General features: G+C 40.3%; 1 protein-coding gene across 2 annotated transcripts in view; it reads left to right on the forward strand.

Moving 5' to 3' along the window:
- Positions 1–1,807: 1,807 nt before the first annotated feature.
- The window catches only part of PBX1 (PBX homeobox 1), a 233,328-nt gene continuing 213,988 nt past the window's right edge, over positions 1,808–21,147 (forward strand). For both annotated transcript variants that reach the window (XM_007424304.4, XM_025164149.2), the window contains exons 1-2: positions 1,808–2,734; positions 6,111–6,184. In XM_007424304.4, coding sequence (XP_007424366.2) covers positions 2,544–2,734; positions 6,111–6,184 — 265 coding nt within the window. In that variant the 5' untranslated portion in view covers positions 1,808–2,543. The remainder of the gene's footprint in view (positions 2,735–6,110; positions 6,185–21,147) is intronic.

The following is a 21,147-nucleotide window of genomic DNA, read 5'->3' on the forward strand; positions in this document are numbered from 1 at the left end:
TACTTGGATCCTGTGCAGGCTTACACATCCACTACATTCAACTAGGCTTATTCTCAACTGAGAGCACGGTGACTGTACTTACAGTAATATTTAATTCATCAGGCTATTTCTGAACATGGGTCACTGGCATGGAGATGGGGTACAGGATGAAGCATGAGAGAACAACTGATAATAAACTAGTTCCATCCTTGACTAGTGCTGGCAGTGAGTGACTGCGGTTGGCAGGATCTAGAAGTAGCCCATGGAGTAGGCACAATGACATGAATTAAACATTTATCCCACTTCTTCTCTAGGAACTTCAGGCAATGTAGTTAAAACTCCCTCCTTCATTTTACTTATTTGATTTATAAGGCCACCCATCTTACCACATAAAACTCTGGGTGGCTGATGCCACATAAAAATACAGTACAAAATAACCATCAATAAACAACAATATAAAAAGCCTATGAAGGCTCATTTCCCTCCATCACAAGCCATTGAGGTAGATTAGTGATTCTCAGTGTGAGTCAAATGCCCCCCCTTTGGGGGCTATGCCATATTTCTGAGGAGGACACCCAAACTTAACTTCCCGTCAAATGATCAGTTTGTCATAATCCTCACATCTCATTCTCTACGCTAATTTCAACACTATGAATGTTGAAAATTATTATAGTTTATAATAAATATCATAATGAAAAAGGCTGTTTGTAATAAGCAGACTTTTATATTCATTAGAAAAAAGAGAGCCAGTTTCGTGTAGTGGTTAAGGCACCAGGCTAGAAATGGGGAGGCTGTGAATTCTAGTCCTGCTTTAAGCATGAAGCCAGCTGGGTGACTTTGGGCCAGTCACCCTCTCTCAGCCCTGGGAAGGAGGCAAGGGCAAACCACTTCTGCAATCTTGCCAAGAGAACCGCAGGGACATGTCCAGGCAGTCACCAGCAGTCAACCCTGACCTGAAGCACAAAAAAACAAAACAAAAAAACACCCCTTTTCCCAGCTAACAGTGACTATGGGGGGGGGGGGAATCACAGAAGTAAAGAAGCTCAGAAGGGGCCCATGAGCAAACAAACAAACAAGCAAAAAAAAGGTTGGGAACCCCTGAAAGTTGATTGTGTGGAGAAATATGACTGGCTCAGTCACCCAGTGAGCTCAGTACTAGTCTGCACCACCCAGGGTGGTCATCTTTATCATCCTTCTAATCTCCAAATGCCTTCTACATTATTTCTCATTAATTATCATGCATCTTATCATAATTAAACATGTGGATCTCTGGGTGATCTGCAGCAGATCAAGAAGGATGGGTGGCTCCCAGTTTCATTTTGTTTTGTTTTAACAAAAAGAAGCAACAAATGATTGTCCCAGCCAGAATGACACTGATGACTAACCAGGAGTTTATTTTTGTCTGCAGGATCTGCGGGCTCCGAGTCTGCTACTTAGAAGCAGCAAGTACTAGGCTCAATATGAGTCAAGTGCATTTCATTTATACCCGACTCCCGGGTTCGAGTGAAAGACAACCCCCTGGCTGAAGACGGCCTCTTCTGCACTACATCAACCGGCGGCTGCTTGCTCCACTAAGTCGGAGGCAGAGCCCCTTTCCCCTTCCAACTCCAGCTTGCCTCTTTAAGGCCTGGAGCCTCCAGCGCTGCGCACCTCTGAACCCGGTGACTGACAGGCAGCCGCCCGCGGGGGGAGGGGGATCGGCGATGGCGAAAGCGGGGAGGAGTTGTCGGCGGCGAGCGGCGGCCAATCAGGAGGGCGAGGCGCCCTCTCGGCTCTCTCATCAGCACCACCCATCTGCTCGCCTCTTCTCCCTCCCGCCTTCCTTCCTTCCTGGCTGTGCCTTTTCTGTGTCAGTTTCAGGAGTCCTGAGCTTGAGCCTGAAACAAAGCAGGAGGCTGGAAAGGGGCTTTCCGGAGTTTGCCGAGGCACCGAGCTGAGGGGGAGGCTGCCTGCCTTGGCAAAGGCGTCGGGGAGCCGGGCTGTGCCTTTCGCCGCCAGCTCTGCGCAGCGCGAAGCTCCCTTTGGGGAGAGCATCTGGCTCGCGAGCGGGGCGGGCGGGCAGGGAAAGTTTGCTTGGCTCTTTCCCTCGCCTTTCAGATCGAGGCGGTTTTTCGCCCGTGGAAGACTAAGCGGTAGCTTGCCGACCGCCGACCGCCTCCGGCGCTGCGCTGTCGGCCACCTCAACAGCGAAGGGCGAGAACCTGGCTGGGACGGGGAGAAAAAGGAACAGCAAGAAGCGAGCCCGATCCGGCTTCTCGCCTTGATCCTGCTCAAGTGCGCCGCAGAGACTGGGGTTTCCTTGCCTGCTGGAGCCGACAGCCTCCTCGCAAGAATTCCGAGGGTGTTGTTTCCCTCCCCCCCTCTCTCCCTCCCTCCCTCCCTCTCTCTCGGAAGGGTTTGAGGTTCGTTAAGGGATAATACTCTTCTTTTCTAAAAACCCAGAGGAGAAAGGCAAGGCAGGAAGGCGAGCCAGGCAGTTGATTCCTCTCCCCCAAGAAGCGCGCTCCCGAAAAAGCTCCAGAAGGGGGGAAAAGAAGGGGCCCCGTCCGCGCCTAGCTTTGGGGATGGATGATCAGCCCAGGTTGATGCATTCCCACGCCGGAGTGGGAATGGCCGGCCACCCGGGCCTGTCCCAACACATGCCGGACGGGGCTGCGGGCACTGAAACCGAGGGGGGACGGAAACAAGACATCGGGGACATTTTACAGCAGATCATGACCATCACCGACCAGAGTTTGGATGAAGCGCAGGCCAGGTGAGTCCTTGGGTGATGACGACGACGACGATGAAGATGATACTTACGCGTATTTAACACGAGGGTCTGATCCAGGCAAATACTTGTGCTTTCGGTGGTTTCGTTAGCCTGCGGGAAACAAAGTAATCCCGAAGAAAATCGCATTTTCACTGGATGACTGTAATAGACTAAAACCGCCTTTTTACTAGGTCTTCAGAGAAAGAGAGGTTCCAAGGCACGGGTGATATTCTTGTGACTGCCTTTAGTTAAGTTAGACAAGGCTAAATAGCTAACTTGACTGGCTGGTTTGCTTTGGGAGCTGCAGCTTCCCCATGTGCTTTTGTTTGTAGTAGTTCACGAACTGAACGTCTCAGATAGCCAACTTAATTTGTATTTGATCCGAAAGAGAAGTTAAATCGTGTCATTTTCCCATTTGAACTGTAATATTTGAAAGATTGCGTTTTGGGTGTAATATCAGTCTACATCTGCTATCTAACAGAGGAGGCAAATAGGTTATTATATCAGCAGTTATTCCAAAGAAATTTTGAGTGGTTTTACCTTTTAAAAGAAATATGCAAATAGAGTGGCCTTAAAAAGGCTGGTGTTCTAATTTCTGTTTTTGAAATAGCAAAAAAGCAAAACCTTTCAAAGGCCTTGGTTGAAAGCTTAGTCCTTCCTTACAGCTCTTTAGCTACAGTCCAAAAAAACTTAAGCACACTTAATCCCATTGAAAATCAGTGGGCTTAATATCATTTAATGGTTGTCCCCTTTTGTGGCCCCTTTGTACAAACAAAATAATTTCCTTTCCTCTTGTGATGGCAAGTGTTGATGCTGCATTAGGAACTACATTTTTTCTATGGGTGATATTCAAAAGAATAAATATATATTTATAAAATAAGGAGTTGAGGCTATTAAGGAGCCTAGAAGCTAGTAGAATGCAGCCTCTAAATGTCGCTACCTTCACAAATAGATTTCCATTACAGAATGTGCTTCCACATATGAAACCACATGAATTCTCTATATGAAACAGGAGATCATAATTAAGACAAGTTATATATTTGTGCCTGTTACTAATTGTGCATATTATAGTATTTGACAATTTGTACAATACTTTTATCTTTAGCAATGCAGTTGTTCATCTTATCACACAAGTCACCATGTCAGTTTGTTTCTCACCAGACTGAATTTTGAGGAAAAGTATGTTTTTTTTTTAATTATCATTGTTAGAGTTATTTTGTAAAACTTCAGTGTAGGTAGTATTATAGTGTTACACTTCTAGTGTACATTTGTGTGTTTTAAAAATGGAGCTTCTTAAAAATACATATACACACAGTATATATAAGGATGGGATTCTGCACAGCACCCTCCTAGCACATTTCTGCAAAACCTTATCTAAAGTTACAAAAGGAAAAAAAACATATACATTGATTTACAGAACAGAGGATTGGAAAATAAAGGGAAACAGCTAGTAGAATAATCTTACCTATTAACAGAGAAAAGCTGTTAGCATTTTACTTTCACTCTGTGTGTATAATCCTTTCCACAATCACCTGGAATAGACTGCTAGAATCTATGTGTCAATGGTAAATTGCATATCTTACTTGGTTTGCAATAGCTAACATTCATTGAGATGGTATTGATGTACAATACCAGTTAACAGTGGAATTCTTCAAGTGTTTACTTACAAGTAAACTCCATAGATTTTAGTAGTTTTTATATATTAATGCACGTAGCGTAGCTTTAAAGCATCATTGGGCTGAGAAATACAAGGTTCATAACCTTGTTTTGATAGAACACTTGACTTGATGAACAATAGCTTCTGCTGAACGATGCTTCCCAGTATTGCCATAAGACAAAGCAGAGGGAAGATGTGGCTTCTAAAAGTTGCAAGAGTTGATGTTTGGTTTAAATACTTGGTATGTATAGATACTATTAAATGTGCTAATTTAATTGAAAATCAATACAAGATGCTTTTTATCGCCTGTTACTCTTTGCATACTTGTCTAGGCAGCATTCCTTACAGACTTTTAAAAAGCAGATCAGGTTTTTAAAAGGAAATGTGTATTTCATTTCCCCCCCCTGCTGTTTGTAACCCAATGATTAGAGATATCAAAGACAGTTTTTAAGAATGTGGCAGCAAACTTTCACTTTTACTTACACTAATTTTTTATAGTTCTGATATTTGGGAAATCAAAATAGGGTCTGTGCTTATGCACCAGCTGTGAGCCACGGAGCCATGGATTTTGGGTGCTGTTAGGGCTGTGGAATGGACGGCAAGCAGTTCCCACACAGTGTATACAAACCAGCGGGATGCTTTCTTGCACAAGCCCCACAGAAATGATGGGCCGTTGGCGAAGGGGGCCTGCCTAATGGATTGTATTCCATGTTAATCAGTGGAATGAGGAGGTTCTTCGATTTTTCTGCCTGGGGCACCAAAGTGTTCATGTTCTGATGACATGTAATTTTGATTCTCAAACCCATTCTTTGATGCCCAATGAGATTAGACTTCTTGCATATTACAGCAGCACATCTTCAGAAGAGATTACTTGTCAAAGAAATAGTAATTGTTAAAGCAATGTTAGATTGTTTCTTCCCTTCGATAGGCATCTGCTGGGACATGAAACTAATCAACCTAATAAACAAACAACAACTGGCCCATTTTGGCACAAGGAAGTGGGGCAGGAAATGACCCATATAAATTCTCCCTTTTTGCATACTAGAATAGCAACATGATGGTGATGGTGATGGTGATTTGTAATCCTGATTAATATTTTTTATTTTTTTTAACTGTACGGTTTTTACTCTTTCAAGGAAGCCAGCAGAATACAAAGAACGTAAAAGTAATTAATTTTTTTCCACTTCCACCCTGCCTTATTAGATGTTTTCTTTTCTTTGGCAGTATATCTCTGCGTTCTGACTGTTTTACTTGAAAATGGATATTCTATTCTTCAGGTTTCCTTGAAGGGCTTTTCAAACCTTTCCAGTAGAGCTGCCTCAACACAAAGAATTTTAAGACATGGATGAATAGAGGAAAATAGGAGGGAAGAGAAAGATACTAAAGTTCCCTACGTGGTTGAATAAGATCATCATTAAACACTGGAAAGGCTTCTACATGCTCCTGGCATTGATCAGTTAATAGCCTGGCCAGCAAGTATGGTTTATGGGTGCTGCTGAAATAGCGGTGTCAAATAGTTCCCTATGTTGGTAGCATTTACAATCACCAAACTGATATCCTATTCAGTATAAAATTGAAAGCTGTTTTTCACTTGGGCACAATTTCCACTGACGCTGTAACCTTTAATACTTTTTTGCATAAGGAATCCCCTCTAATCTATTTTTAAAGCTATTCATGTTTCTGTGGCTCACTTCAAACCTAATCCTTCTGATTTCCTTGCAGAAAACATGCTCTAAACTGTCACAGAATGAAACCTGCACTTTTTAATGTCTTGTGTGAAATTAAAGAAAAAACAGGTAAGGAGAAATTCTGTTATTTCCTTGTATCTTTTCCCCTCCTTTTAATGTATAGCTCTGCAAACTTATTTCATTCCAAAAATATATTTAAATGTAAAGGAAGCAGTTTTTCACCTTTGGTATTGCATTGTCCTAATATACTTATTTTTAAATGGGGCAAATAGAATGTGATTTATGTGATACTGTGTCTGTGTGTAAGGCAGAAACAGAGATAAAGAGGGTCAGGAATACTTCTTGTGTCATTTATGTCTTAACACTTTTCTAAAATTTACATTAAGTTTAAAAGAGTCCAGAAGTGGCTATATTATTGTAATTTATAATCTACTCAAACAGAAATATTTTTCTTGTTATGGTGCTTTAAAAAGTCATTGAAAAATGCATGGTTTGTGTATGAATAAATATAACTTTAATTTTGGCATATGCAAGACCAGGGAAAACCTATGCCAATGCAAACATACAAATATGTATTGGGGAGCAGCCTTTTCAATGATTGTTTCTCTGGGTTACCTTATTTTAAATTATATTTCTTGGTTTCAAGTGTTAATGACATGAAAATACTCATTCTGTGTTTCCCACCTCGCAGGCCTCCTGCCATGCGCTAATACACTTATAAAATGTCTCAGGGGGGCATTTAAATTTTAAAAGCAACAATTAAAAATAGCTGTCATCAATCAAGGGTGATCTTAAACAGCAGATGCTCAGAGAACAATGTTCAGTGACATCCGATACTTATTTATTTCAACTTCCAAATGTTTTTCTTTATGGAAAAGAGAGATTTGTCTTCTGCCTTAGCTCACAGGAAAAAGCAAGAGTGTAAGCTGTTGCCGAGTTTCAGCTCCTGGGTCAGATGCTCAGTTGTGGAGTGTTGCAAACTGCCTCCTGTTTCTTTCCCCTCTGTTTTTTCTCTTTTTTCAACAAGGATGTAACAGTCAGTAATTCAGATCTCAATCAAATAAGTAAAAGGTCTGACATGAAGGAAAGTGACAACAAATATGATTGTAAACTCACTTGATATACATTGAAAAGTGATGCATTAAAGAAAAGAGTGCAATATTTCAGAAAACCTGAATTCTTGCGTCTCTGAAACTGTGTGTGTATATTCTGCATCGTGTGAACAGCTGAGTGAAATGGGATTATTTGACTCCAGCAATCTATATACGATGACTAAGGAGATCCTTTGTTAAATCTTATTTGTGCAGCTAGTAACCTAGACAAAGCACCTAGCATTGGCATTCAAGCCTCTGAAGCCCTTAAGGCTGCAGAGCTGAAGGCTGACCTTCTTGAGGAGCCATTCATTATGTGTCTCCTGTAATATAATGTAAAGGGGTCCCTACAGTCTCACTTAATGGGATGTAATGCAGCTTGAATAAATATGTAAGTGTAGGAAGAACAACATCTGACCCTTACCAGGTTGCATTTTCTTTTACTATTAGTCCTTCCTGTCCTTTCTCTTTACAAGGGTGAACAAACCTGATCTTGGTTTGTGTTTTGAAGCTCCAGTATAATCCATTTCCTGGGACTCTTTTTTAATCTCTTCTTTGTCACAGTCTTTAATTGATTTGTGTCCTGAATGCAAATGGATGTAGTTCGAAGTTGTAGCAGATGGTTGGTGAGAATACAACTTTTTTTTTTTTAATTTCCCGTCTTCTCTCAAAAGTCTAATAGCTGGTGTGAGATGAGCAAACCTGAGTTGTCCTACCACTGGTTCATTCCAGTTGCATTATTAGCCAGACAGTGAATATTGAGAACTGAGGGCCACTCTGAAAATGTTATTGCCAAAAGCAATGTAACTAATTTTTAACTTCTGTACGATCTGACAAAAGGTGGAACCATTTAATCCTGCAAACAAATATAAAGAGTTTGGTAGTTGTTTTTTTTTAATCTGATAACTTGTGATATATTTGTGCTTACTTTATCATATTCTCAAGTATTACTTGTTGAAATGTGGGGACAGGAAGTTTGATAGGGGGAATTGTAATAAACAGAACTATTAAAATCCTGTCTCTGCAAAAATGTTGATGAGAAGATTATGAACTGCCCATCCATGTGCTATAGGATAATGTGAGGGAATGCAAACCCATATTTATATATGTATATTTTTTATCTTACTGCTCATATGTGTGTATTTTGTTGACTCCTGGGCTTGCTTTTGCAACCAATATGGATGCTAACATGCAGGCATGTGATGATTTCCAAAACAGTGAAGTCTAAGAGAGGATTTACTATGTACCTGAGCACTTTGACTGGTCTGGGGAACTGGAATTGTGGGGTACAGTACTGGTCCCGGGAGTATTTCAGGCAGATATATTATTTTTGTCCCATATACTTTCTACCAAATTATATATAGTAATTGAAAGCATATCTTCTAGCTTTCAGTATTCTGGCCATGAGCAAAAATTATGTGACAAGCTCCTGGCCATTTCCAACCTGTTTAGTTTTTAGTAAATTTATTTTCAGCACACTATTTTATTTTTCTTCCTGTAATGTGTCTGTGCTATTAGAACATTTCTGGCTATGGTTTATGATAATTTCAATTTAAATTACCCAGGGTTTAAAAGAAGTGGATTTGATTCTTCGAGACAGAAATTTCTTAAGTTTCCTGGCCTGGGAATGAATACACAGGACAATATAGGGGAATACTGCAACTAGCACATCTTCTTTCAGTGAAGTTTAAATGGGTAATATCTTGCCAGATTAAAATATAACTTTGTTGATACGGTTTTCAGCTAATGTTTTTTCTGTATCTATCTCTTCTCAACCCTGGAGTTCCGGGATACTGAAATTGGAATTCACTCTATTACTGTTTTTAAGTGACTCTAGAGTATGCCAAAAATTATACCACCATTCCTTATAACAGTGCAGCTAATATTTCATGGTGTTAACATTGCCAGAATAAACTCAAAGTGTCTATAAAGTTTTTAGAGAGCAGATTGTCTTTACTGGCCAAAATTTTCCCTTACCTGCTGTCATTTCAATTTATTTTAAAGGAGTTATGGATACTTTTTATATAAGCTTGGTTGTCATGAATCATTGATGTATAATGCTGTGAGTTGTATGAAATCTTAACATGTTTGTTTTTTCAAAAATGATAAAAGACAAGATTTAATATTGATGTATCACGAGGGAAATTATATTGCATCTCCATATTATTTGTCTAGATTCAGCTTGCACTTCATGGGTAGAGGGAAAGTAATGATTAATTGATTGTTTCATATTTTACTATTGAGTAAGATAAATGTAATAGATTTCACAATTACTAGAATTTTAACACAGGAGTTGTTATGGAAAGCATGATAAGTTGTACCGTATGTGAGGGAAAGGAAGTTCTTGCTTGCAGGATCAGAATGCCTGAAAAGAAGGAGAGTTGGTATCCCCAGAATAAGAAATATTGGGGGTTAAAAGGCATCAGTCTTTCTTTCTTTCAGCAGCAGCCTTTCCTTTGGAGTAGAGAGGAAATAGACCAGTGGTGGATTATCAGACTTATTGTATGGCTTCTTTCATTCTTTCCTGTGAATGCTTTTGAGTATTTCATTTTATAGTCTAAAAACAATTGAGAGAAGAAAGTATGAATGTTCCCCTGAGTTCTTAAAATTGCCTTAAATGCATATTTGTTTAAAATATTACTATCCTGCAAGAATTAAATATTTTTAAAAATGTCAAACAGTAACATCATGAAGTATGAAATATGCATTAAGCCATTATCCAGTGTTAGAAATAGCAGTGAAACCAGTTAAAGCAACTTTAACGATAGGTTAAAATTTACTTTTTCAAAAGAAGCCAGTCATAATCCAGAAAGAAATGTGTTTCACAACATACAACCTCCCGCCCCCGTTTTCATGAATACTATGCTGCATGAGTAGATTGCTCCAAATCATGGCATTTGGAATAGGCTTCCCATACAGAGCCTAATAACTAGATTGGTTCATAAAGGAATGAAGTGGTCCCATGGATAGTTGGGATTTAAGTTTTAAAGGTTAAAACTAACATGTTAAATTAAGTTGGAAAATAAAAATGAACAACCAATGCCCAGAATTTAATTTTAGAGCCAAGGTGCTAAATTTTGCTCCAACTAAAGTTTCCAGCATTTTTCAAGAGTAGGCTTTTTCAACAGTGGTTTTAGAAGAAGAAAGCCTGTGTACATTACAGTATTTTAGATGCTAATTTAAACTGTGTCTATTTGTACAGACATTTTAATTGATTTCATCCCTTAGTCCGTCTAGATTTTATTATGATTGCCAAGTGTTTTATTGAATTGTGTTAGTTTTTTAGTAATTTATTATCTATATTCTACACTATCTTGGAATCTGAATGGATGAAGGGTGGCATAAAAAGGATTGTTATTGTTACTGTAAAACTAAAAAATGAACTGAACTAGAAACTGATTTTTTGGGATCTTTAAATGGGAAAAACAAAAAGTAAAAGTTCTAATCTGTGATAGTGAATGACAACAGTAGCCATTGATGATCAGATTGACAATTTGGCTTCCACATAATCTCTAGATAATGTTTATATGCACTTGTGCAGTATGACTGAGAATTAAATTTGCACTATGAAAGTGTAGCTTTGAAATAGCTGAAGTTAGTTGAGAAGGTGTTCCTCAAATTATTGTTCATCGAGAGAGGAACTTTAGCATTACCTACATCCTCCTTTCACAAAGACATATTTAGTCTAGATACATTACTCAGGGCAGGCAGATGTTTGGTGTCATGCAGCAAATCGTTGGTTCTTTATTTTTTACTTGTTTACTTACAGTGAGGTGCTAAAATAGCTTAACTGCTATTGATTCTGGGGCAGTAAGATGTTTTGGGCCTTGACCATAAACTGCAACCCTTCCTTTATTTTGGTTGTCTGAATCAGTAGCAGAACATACCAATGATTTCCTCAGATCAGGGTTTCTCTTCCTTTTCTCTTTGGGAGAAGTAAACCTACTTACTTTATTTGGAGCTACTTGAGATGAAAGAAGGGATAGGCAGGCAAGCTTTGTGCTGGTAAGGGATCACGGGCAAAGCGATTGAACGCATACCGTACACTTGTTCTTTGTTCAGAGGCATTTGTTCTGCTTTAGCCATTGACTCTGAAATGCCAAAGAGAAGACTCTGGAAGAGAAATGCCCTCATTTTTACAGGGCTGTATCTGATACTAAAGCTGAGTAAACGTGAAAGGAACAGCAAAGGATGCAGAATCCTTACTTTGGCTAAACCTTGCTGCCTCCCATTCCTTGATTCCTTAAATGAATTGAATCAGTGAGATCTGACTCCTTCTGTGTATAGCAACTACTTCAGTGTGGTGAATCTTCCAAGAAAAAAACAGGAACTATTTTTTTCCTACATTTTAGACAAGGCTGGTGTCCTATCTGCCTGGGCATGGGTGCTGGTGGTAGTGGTGATTCCCTTACTGCATGCTAGGTCCTAAGGGATTATTAATGCAATTTACAGATGGTATGTTGACAGACATGGAAATTTGCCATCAGTGAAGCATGTTTTTAAGATATTACGGTACCCCCATCAACACCCCCCCCACGCGATGATGATTCATGGCCTCCGTGAGGGCAAAGAGGTCACTATAAAGTCGCTCTTGAATTGTGTTTGGTTCCTGATGACTGCTTGGACTATTGTTTCATTGGCAAGAGTATAGAAATGGTTTTTCCACTGCCTTTTTCCTGAATGTTTTGTAAGTTCCTAGTCTAGTCCACAGCCCAGGGATTTCCTGGTGGTTTCCTATCCAAATACTAACAAAGTCCCACCCTGCTTAGCTTTTATGGGATCAGCCAAGGTCACTAACTATTTCTTTATGCTTTCTCCTTGTCTCTCTTCTTTTGAATGTTTTCTTTGTGGCACAGGATTTGATGGAAGCATTGGGTTTTATTTAATTTCTGCCAAAAGGCAGAAATGGCTTGACTCACTCATGTGCTGCCTTTTGCAGTGGTACACTAAAAACTAGGGGAGGGATTGTGTTGGCTAGATTGCATTAGCTCTTTTGGCAGCTGCAGCACACAAGTGGCTTATGCTTAATCTGTGGTTTTTCAGGACACCCAGACCATTCTCACAAGCAGGGGACTGCTTATCCTGCAGCTGTGCTTTCCAAAGTGCAAAACCCTGGCTACTGAACTGCATTTTGCTAAATAGAGCCCACTGTTCAAGTCTATCAAGATCTTTTTGAACCTTGAGCTTGTCTTCAGAGAGGGTAGCAATCCCCCCCCCCCCAGCTCTTTCAACCCAAATTGTCTTTTCAATAAATCAGCATGGGACAACTAAAGAGCACGTCCAAATTGTACATGTTAAGACATGTGTTCCATATCTTGGTTGGAAGCTGACAACTTCTGTGTCTAGGTTGCCATAGCATTTGCCTCCTCACGTACTGCAATAGTGAGCAATCTGCATTTCCCTGATGCCCCAAGCCTTCCTTTTTGTTTGCAGGCCAAAGAGCCTTCTCCAACCATGATTGCTGAAAAGCAATGGCATGGTTCCCCACCATTTTGAGGAAGGAAAGAAAGATCACTAATGTCAGTCAAAAAATGTGATTAGACTTAAAAAAAAAAAAAAAGCAAATGCCCTCTAAATCATGAACAAAAGCTAAACAGTCTCCATCCTATTCACATTTATGACATGGTCAATTTGGTAGCAAATTGTCATGGTCAATTTGGGCACCCTCGGATCACGAAAACTTTGCCCATCAGGTTTCTTAAGTCCTTTAGCCTGTTGCTTGGGAGCCTGTCATAATTTTTTATTTCTCTATGGGAAAAATCCATTGATTGTCTTTTTTTGGACTTGGAAGGATGAAGGTCTCAGAGATGTAAACTCAGGGACAGAGCAAAGCTGTGCCAACACATTTTAATAATACTATTTTAACTAAATGTACAAATTAATAATTCAGAAAATAAACACCAAAAATGTTATTGGTCTGGGACTGTAAATTCAATTCAACACCAAAGATGCCCTCAGTTTCCCATCAGAGTTAAACATGACTCCATTGTCCTATTGCCTCCATGGCTCCTAATTCCTCTCCTCACCCATTACTGGTCTCACAACTGAAAGCTTTAATTTATTCAGCATACAATCTCTTTACTCCACTGCTTTCTGTAATTTATACTTTATACTGCCTGCTGTCTCGAATTATTTAACTCCGTAAGGCATTCAGTGAGAGACCGGGTACAAAATCGCAATGAAGAATAAGGCTTGGTTAGACAGTCTGCCTTTTACATTATTAGTCAGATTTTAAAATATGACCCTAATCAGATACTCCCAAAGGAGCAGACGACAAGAAGAATTACACACCAATAGCCAGTTCACACAGTTATTTGCTTCTCCATGTGAATAGCCTGTTCCTAGTCACATGCGTGAGCGATCACATGGACAAACAGAAGAATGAACCACGCTGTACACAGTTAAGGCCCAGTCAGTATCCATGATCATGGCGGTTGCCAAGGGTGCTGCTGGGCCCCCAGAATTTGTTGCAGAACACATACAAAAATCAAGTTCAAGTGTTTATTTCTCCTTGTAATTATGAGCACATGTGTCTCAGTGTGTGTCATGTTGAGTTGTCTGCTCACGTAGATTAAGAAGTTAACTGAAACAGCTGGCCTGGGAATAATGGAGTTCTCAGCAGTTTCCAGTTGGTTGCCATTTGCAAGCCAAGCATAGAAGCAGCACTCAAGGATAGCCTCGTCATGAGGCAAGGTGACTTGGCCATCTCAGGTGGTGGGGCTTCAAAACTATTAATTACTACAGAATGGGAAGCCCCGACAAGCCCCACTGAAATGAAGGGGAGTTTTGGAACTACAGTGAGTTTATTATAACATGACGTTTTGCCAATTAGCAGCCACAGGACTGATGGAAAATGTGCATTATTGGTGCAATGAATGGGCATACCAGTTATCACTTTAGGACTGGAGCATAACTGAGAAGCTATTTCCCTCTGGACTGCATTTGACTGGAATTACTGTAGCCTTTATTGGGATTCAGTGAATCTCAATAATGCTTTTAAAGAGAAGGGAGCGAGAGAGAGAGATGCTAGTATCCATTCCTTTATTCTGAATGGGATGGTTTGCTGGCAAATGACTCCGGCCTCTTGTTTCTACTGGACAGAGTTTTCTACGGCCTTGAATTGACATTTGGCTCCACTGATTTCCTGCCCATTCTTTGTGTGTGTGTGTGCGCGCTGTGTATTCTTGAGCAAATATCCCTCTTGAAGTATCCAGGGAGGATTAAGGGTGGGTATATCTACCAAAGCTTTTTCCCCTCCTTCCCCCAATCTCATGCTATTTGCAGAGCCTGCATTTGGCTGTTGCTCAATATTTCCCGAGGTGGTTGGAATTTGCTTTCTGCCTATTTGGTCCATTCTCTAACATTTGCACATCTGGAGTACCTTAAGCTTTGCACACAGGGCAACGAAGTGGAGTCCCCCCCCCCCCCATCTCTTCTTCTTCTCAGTTTGGAGGTCATGATGGGAAGAGCAGACTGGGTTCCTTTTAGAAGTATGGACAGTTGGACACTATAAGCTCTCCTTTCTGGTTTAAAAGCTTTCGAGAAAGCTTTGAACAAACACCCATAGGAGATAAAATTGCAGGAAGAATATTTCGTCTGTAGACAGATTACTTGCTTGCCCTTTTCCTTCTTGGATTTTGTAGTGCTCATCACAAGTAGAGGTGTTTGTTACTGTTTTGTGGGTTTATCTTTTGACACTAAGTTGCAAACAGAGTGTTCAGTAGATTTGATATTTAACAGATTTTTTCTTATCTTAAATGTATGCTATGTTTTTTTATATACATATACATTCAGAGAGAGAGTATACATGTTCATATGGCATCTTTCTGGGTGTTCAGGGTGGTGTTCTAGACTATTGCACAGCAGTCAGCATGGGTCCCTGGATTAGAGAGGTATTTTTTCTTTTGGGATCTCTCCATGTTTACTTGGAAAGCCAACTAGGAAGACTCTGCAGACCAGTGATATGCCAGGTGCATCATCTTTGTCATTTCTGCTGCACAAATCAAATGGAAGGAAAGCCTGTGATTTCCTCTGCTTTGGGACTCACCCTGGCAATAGATACTTATCCCAAGTACTTATTTACTTGAAGGTAAAATAAATGTGTTGATTATTAGAAAGAGAAACTAGCTAAGTTTAAACTACTGTATGTTGAATTGTAAGTGTTTAGCTATAGCACTAATGTGAGATCACACAAAGAAACACCAAGCCAATTTGTGAGCATCTCTCCTGGTTTAGCCAAAAACATCTCTAGAGATAATAAGGGGCTCTCTTGCTCCTAACCTGCTCCAGACATCCCTAAGGAGTTCTTTAATCTCTATGTACCTACAATTTGTGGAAACAGTCAAGTTCAGAGTATTCCACAAGAATGAGGATGGATCCAAGGTGCTTGGATCAGATTTCAGTTCTGAATTTGGAGCATTAATAAACAACTAGGATATATGTTCAGCATCTGATTTTGAAATTCTGATAGAGCAGGTATATGTAAAGGACTAGCTCTAGAATTCTTTAGTCAAGGGCTTTTTTTAAATTATTCTAGGGGTCATCATCTGAATGATATGATCAGATCCTGCTGCCCATTCCCAAAACAGTCTTGCAATTCTGGTTGTCTGGGAGTCAGTATTTTCCTCCCTCAAAGAAAAGTCGGCTCACATATCCAGAATACAAACAGCTGGGAGGAGATGTCCTTTGTCTTAAGTTGAACCCTATGATGCAGGTTTTCCAGATTCTTCTGGAAATGGGAGATTTCAGAGAGTTAAGAATTATACTGCCTTTGCTTGCTCCCCCCTTATGCCCCCTCCTCCTCTGAGCTGTGAGGAAGGGAAATTGAGAGAGAGAACCATATAAAGACAAAGAGAATCTGGCTGTAGGAAAAGAGCTAGAGAACTTCTCACTGGAAGGAAGAATTAGCTGCAGGGACGGAGATAACGGTTTAAATAGGTTTTCATACTTATGCATTCAAACTTTTATCCTGGGATGGGGGGGGGGGGAATCTCAGTTTTCTTCCTCCTGTTTTTTACAGTTGTTTTCAAAACACATTTTATCCACTAGCGGCAAGCTTTTTTTTCCAGGTCTGGATTTCTGTCTTTGCAACTTGGTATTGACTTTTCCAGCTTCGTTTCTTTCTGATTGTTCCTCGTTTTCCTCCTCTTGTTTCTTGAACAAATTTAACTTTTCTGTTCCCCATTTTTGTGTGTGTATAAGGAAAAAGAAAGTGGCCATCTTAAATGTGGTATTTTGCTTTTCAGACTTCCTGTGAAAGCCTGAAACTGTAAAGGTGTAAATCAGCCCGAGGTGGAAAAGGGAAATGTGATTCTTCTTTGAGATATGCTTTGGGGGAACTGCAAAGGATTTGTCTTGTTGGCCAAAGAGTTTTACAGTGAAGGCACCTTAATAAGTATCTAGTCCAAGGCTGAATTCATGGGAGAAAATTCTTAAGCAGAAGTAACGTAGAAGAGTGCTGCTGAAGACACACAGGGTGTTCTGTCCTACAACAGAGAATTGCAGCCTCTTTTCCTCACACAGTTTTGATTAAGTTGTTAAACTTAAAATATACTTGCATAGTTCCCATACTTTTATCAGCTAACCGGGGCCAGATAACATTTTGTTTTCCCCAGAACTATTTTGTCTCCTTCTTTCTAACATCTCCACAAGTGTTCTGTGTTTGTACATTCCCCATCCTTTTTACTTTTAATAAGCAATTTTTTGGGGGGTGCCTTTGAGTCAGTGTTGACTTGTGGCAACTGCTTGGAGAAGTCCCTGCAACTTTCTTGGCAAGATTTTGGAAGTGGTTTGCCCTTGCCTCCTTCCTAGGGCTGAGAGAGAGTGACTGGCCCAAGGTTACCCAGCTGGCTTTGTGCCTAGGCAGGACTAGAACTCACGGTCTCCTGGTGTCTAGCCTGTTGCCTTAACCACTACACCAAACTGGCTTTCTTTCATAAGCAAAGCCTCCTCTTTATTCCTCTCCTCTGTCTCAGCAGTTTGTGCCAGGAGCTGTAGACACTCATCTATCAGGTCTGAGTAAGGGGTCCACTTGGATGTAATGTGGTTGATCTTTCCAGCTTTTAGAAAAGCTTTAAAAATATTTCCTAGAACTGAACCTAGGCCTGGAGGCTGGAGTGATGTCTTGGTCCCAGTTTAGCCCTTTTCCTTGTTGCTTCCAGCTCTATTGTGAGACAAGAATGTGATGATATTTGAACACATGTGTTTCCCTCATCACTAAAGAACCAAAGTCTCCTTTCTTTCCCTACTATCTCTTTCCTCCACAGAATAACTCAGCCATTTTTGATGGGTGAGAAGTGGCATTTGGGATTGGAAAATGTGGCAGTTCTGACTGAATCCAAGCAGCTGGATGGTACCTTTAATTATCTGTTTTTTTTAAGTCCACATTTTCAGTGTCCAAACAAAGTTGTAAGTATATTGTCTGTATATTAGAAATGGTAATTAAGAGACTTTGGAGGGGGGTGTTGGAATTCTAGGTGCGATGCTTAAAGAAGGTGGTATGTTTTCATTATGAAACGTCAGAGCACAATTTGCTTTGGCGGGACATGTTGCAAGCCATTTCCATCTAAGGAAGAGTGGTCTGGTTTTCACACAGCATGCTAAGCTGTGGAATGGTTACAGTATTCAATTTTGGGTTAGTGTGCTATGGGAAGCCAGCAATTGTGGTTTGAAAATTGTGGTTTATTCAATAAATCATGATTAATTTTCCTGAATTGTGGGAATCAAAACCTCAGCGTTGTAATTGGAAGGTATTATAAATTATCAGATGGAATAATTCTTGTTTATTAAAATAGTAATTTTAATGGATACTTTGTGGGGAGGTGGGTATGTTGGTGAGTTTCTGAAACTCAGGGTGTGTGTGGATCAGATGGCAAAGAGGAAGAGATATCAATGAAAAATGAGCTAATGCCTACTTCTTAAACAACGGCCTTTTCTCTTAGTCCACTAGAAGCCTTATAAAAACTTCTTTGATTTTCAGCTTGGTAGTTGCTTTAAAAATGAAATCCTTATTTTTTCTGAGCATTTGTAAGAATTACAAGATCATTGCAGGAGCCTTCCAGAAAGACTAGAGAGCCTTCTATGACTGTGGCATTGCCAGGGACAAATCCTTCAGGATATAGCACCGCTGACTTAAAGAGATATTTCTGGGGTCAGGGGTACTTCTTGGGGACGAATGTGGACAGCTGCTTTGGGGTTAAGTAAGGGTCAGGTCCATGTTGTAAATCTGTTTGGAGGTTCTCCAGTAAAAGGGGAACACTTTTTGGATTTCTGGGCTTGTCCTTTTTAATGTCATTAGTTGTTACTATTGTCTCTGGAATTCTGAAATTTGAGATCCTTTCAGTTTTTATTGTTGGCTTTGCAAATAGAACACATCTGTATGGCCATTGACTTTAAGGATGTATTTGGGAGTTATTGGGTTTTGAGCCAAGAGTCAAGGAAGTGGAGGGGCCACCACAAGGACAATAAGGCCAGAGGGTGCCGTGGAGAGTTAGAGGCACCAATCCAAATAAAAGGCAGATGAAGAGACATTTATGTACTATTTCCTTTCCAGCCTAACATGTAGCCACAATAATTCTAATGATTTCACTGCAGTCTCTCCAAGCTTAGATATAGGAAATGCTGGATTGGCTAAAGTGATGACCTGCCATGATTCTGCCCAGGAAAAGCATGCTGATCTGGGTGGTATAATGGAAACAAGGTTAATCTCCATGGGATATGTCCACCAGATTACCAAGTGAAGCATCAATCCTGGCTTGAGAATAGTTAACTATATTCTAAAAGGATTTCATTTTCTTACTCTGTTACCCAGCTGAACAGTACACCTGTTTTGATTGTCCAGTTTTTGCAACAGAGATCTTGGGAGTAGATTTGAGGATCTTAAAATGTTTTGAAATGAGGAGGATCAACATACATGCTGAACTGCCTTGCTAAGTGTTGCCTGAGATTTCATGGCTGTATAATGATTGTGGACCTGTCTAGTCCAACATATGTGACAATGTTTTGGATTGGAATTCCTGTATGGGTTGCAGATGTCGATTTCTGTAAACTCTGCTGTGGAACTGGAGATGAAGACAGAGAATCCTTGCTGTAGAATTTTCTGGTTTCCTTCTTGAAGCCCATTTTTCTTTCTCTCTCTGTCAAGATCCATATGTCCATCTGATGGTGATGGGGAGTCTGAATGTCTGCACATCTACTTCCAAAATTCTCAGCAATGACCATATTGACCGGGAATTCTGGGAGCTGAAATCCTCATATTTTGAGGATGGTCGTGGTAGGCAAGGCTAGCTAAAAATAAGTTTTTAAAATTCTTATTATTCCTCACCCAAATTAGAAAAATTCTGCCACTTCCACAGGGACAGTTAATGAAAAGCTCTAATTTTCCTTTCTGCAGATCAGGAACATGAGGTTGGAGAAGTGTGATGTTGCAAAGCGTTTCCTCCTCCTCCTCCTCCTCCTCCTCCTCCTCCTCCTCCTCCTCCTCCTCCTCCTCCTCTTTTTAAAAAAGCTCTATAGGACTTCTTTAGCATTCTTTGTTGTATGGATTTCTGGGGAAGGGTTCACAATTGTGCTCTCCCTGAAGTTCCTTTTTCTTTGCAAACTCCATGGTGACTTTCAAAATAAAAGGAATTCCTATTTGGTTCCTACAGATTACAAATCCGTCTGGCTGGCCCCTAGTTCTGCTGCTGAAGGATTTGTTTGAGAAAAGAGCTGTGTTGGCATCCTCTGTTACTGAATGTGCCCCCTGGGAAGGCCGTTTGCATATCGCTCTGATGTCTTGCTGCTTCCAAAGGCAGTTGTGCTGAAGGGGATGCAGGAGGGCCCCTCCCCTCTGCCTCTCCCCCCTCCCTCCCTCCCTCCCTTTGGAGAGCTGTGCCTGGTGTGTTTCACCCTCTTCTCCTTCCTTCCCAACGGAGTTCACTGAAAGTTCGTCTCCAGTCAGCCCTTTTTCTGACTTCTCACCCTTTGTCCCCATCACTCCATGCAAGGCAGGGATCCAGCGCCACCAGAGGTTGGCAGACTGGGCACAGCTGACTGGTGGGTGGAAATACTCCTGCTGAAGAAGAGAGGGAAAAGGGCATTGAAAAACATGACAAAATATTGATAGTCTCCATTTTCATTTTGAATGGAGGTGAGATGGCCTTTGGCTTTTTAAAAATCGCAGAATGGAAAGGACTTCTTAACTTTGGAAGAGAAACTAAAGCCCACACAGGAGTTCTGGTTGGTTATGGAGTTTATTGATTGATGGGGAATCACGCAGACTGGTGACAGAGGGCATGATAAATAAATACAAATATTTATTTTGAGGGAAATAAACAAACCTTAACTTGCTTCCGCATTTATCTGTTTGAGGTTAAACAAAGGCTTTGTGAACTGAAGAAAAGAGCCCCTGGATAATTAGAGACTCACAACCCTCCTTTTTATCTTGAGTTAAGTGATTTAAGAGAAACATAATTTATGCAGGAGACAATTGTGGGGCTGGCAGTTCTTTGCAGGTTCACACTTGTTACCTTGCAATATACATACATATGTTCTTTACTTTTCTATATCCTGAGCTTTGGCCCTTGAAAAACCTTGCAAGCATCCAGATAAAAGCCAGGGTTTGCAATTACTTGTATTTTAACCTTTTGGGAGTGATGGGGACATCACAATCAATAAACAAACTGACTATTGAAATCAGTTTGTTTATTGGCTTTAGTTTTTACTTTTCTATGAAGTTTAGTTTCTATTGCAAAGTTAAAAAGTGGCTTCCATTCTGATATTTTTTAAAAAACAAAAGGCCACCTTTCTTATTCACAATGAAAGTGTGGCACTATTGGTATTTTAGCATGTTTTAAATGTATGCCTCTGTCTCACTCCCCCCCCCCATTTTTTCAGCAGAGCTATTTTCACATAACAGTTGACTAGCCTCAAGTGGCTTTAATTCATATCATTGAGCTTTTAGTCATTGAGTTTAAAGTTTTGACTATATGTTTGTTGTTT

This window comes from Python bivittatus, unplaced genomic scaffold, assembly GCF_059951505.1.
Source record: "Python bivittatus isolate LINGU-HERP-01145 unplaced genomic scaffold, Pbiv_v1 ctg000700_np1212, whole genome shotgun sequence".
In the NCBI taxonomy this organism is placed as follows: domain Eukaryota; kingdom Metazoa; phylum Chordata; class Lepidosauria; order Squamata; family Pythonidae; genus Python; species Python bivittatus.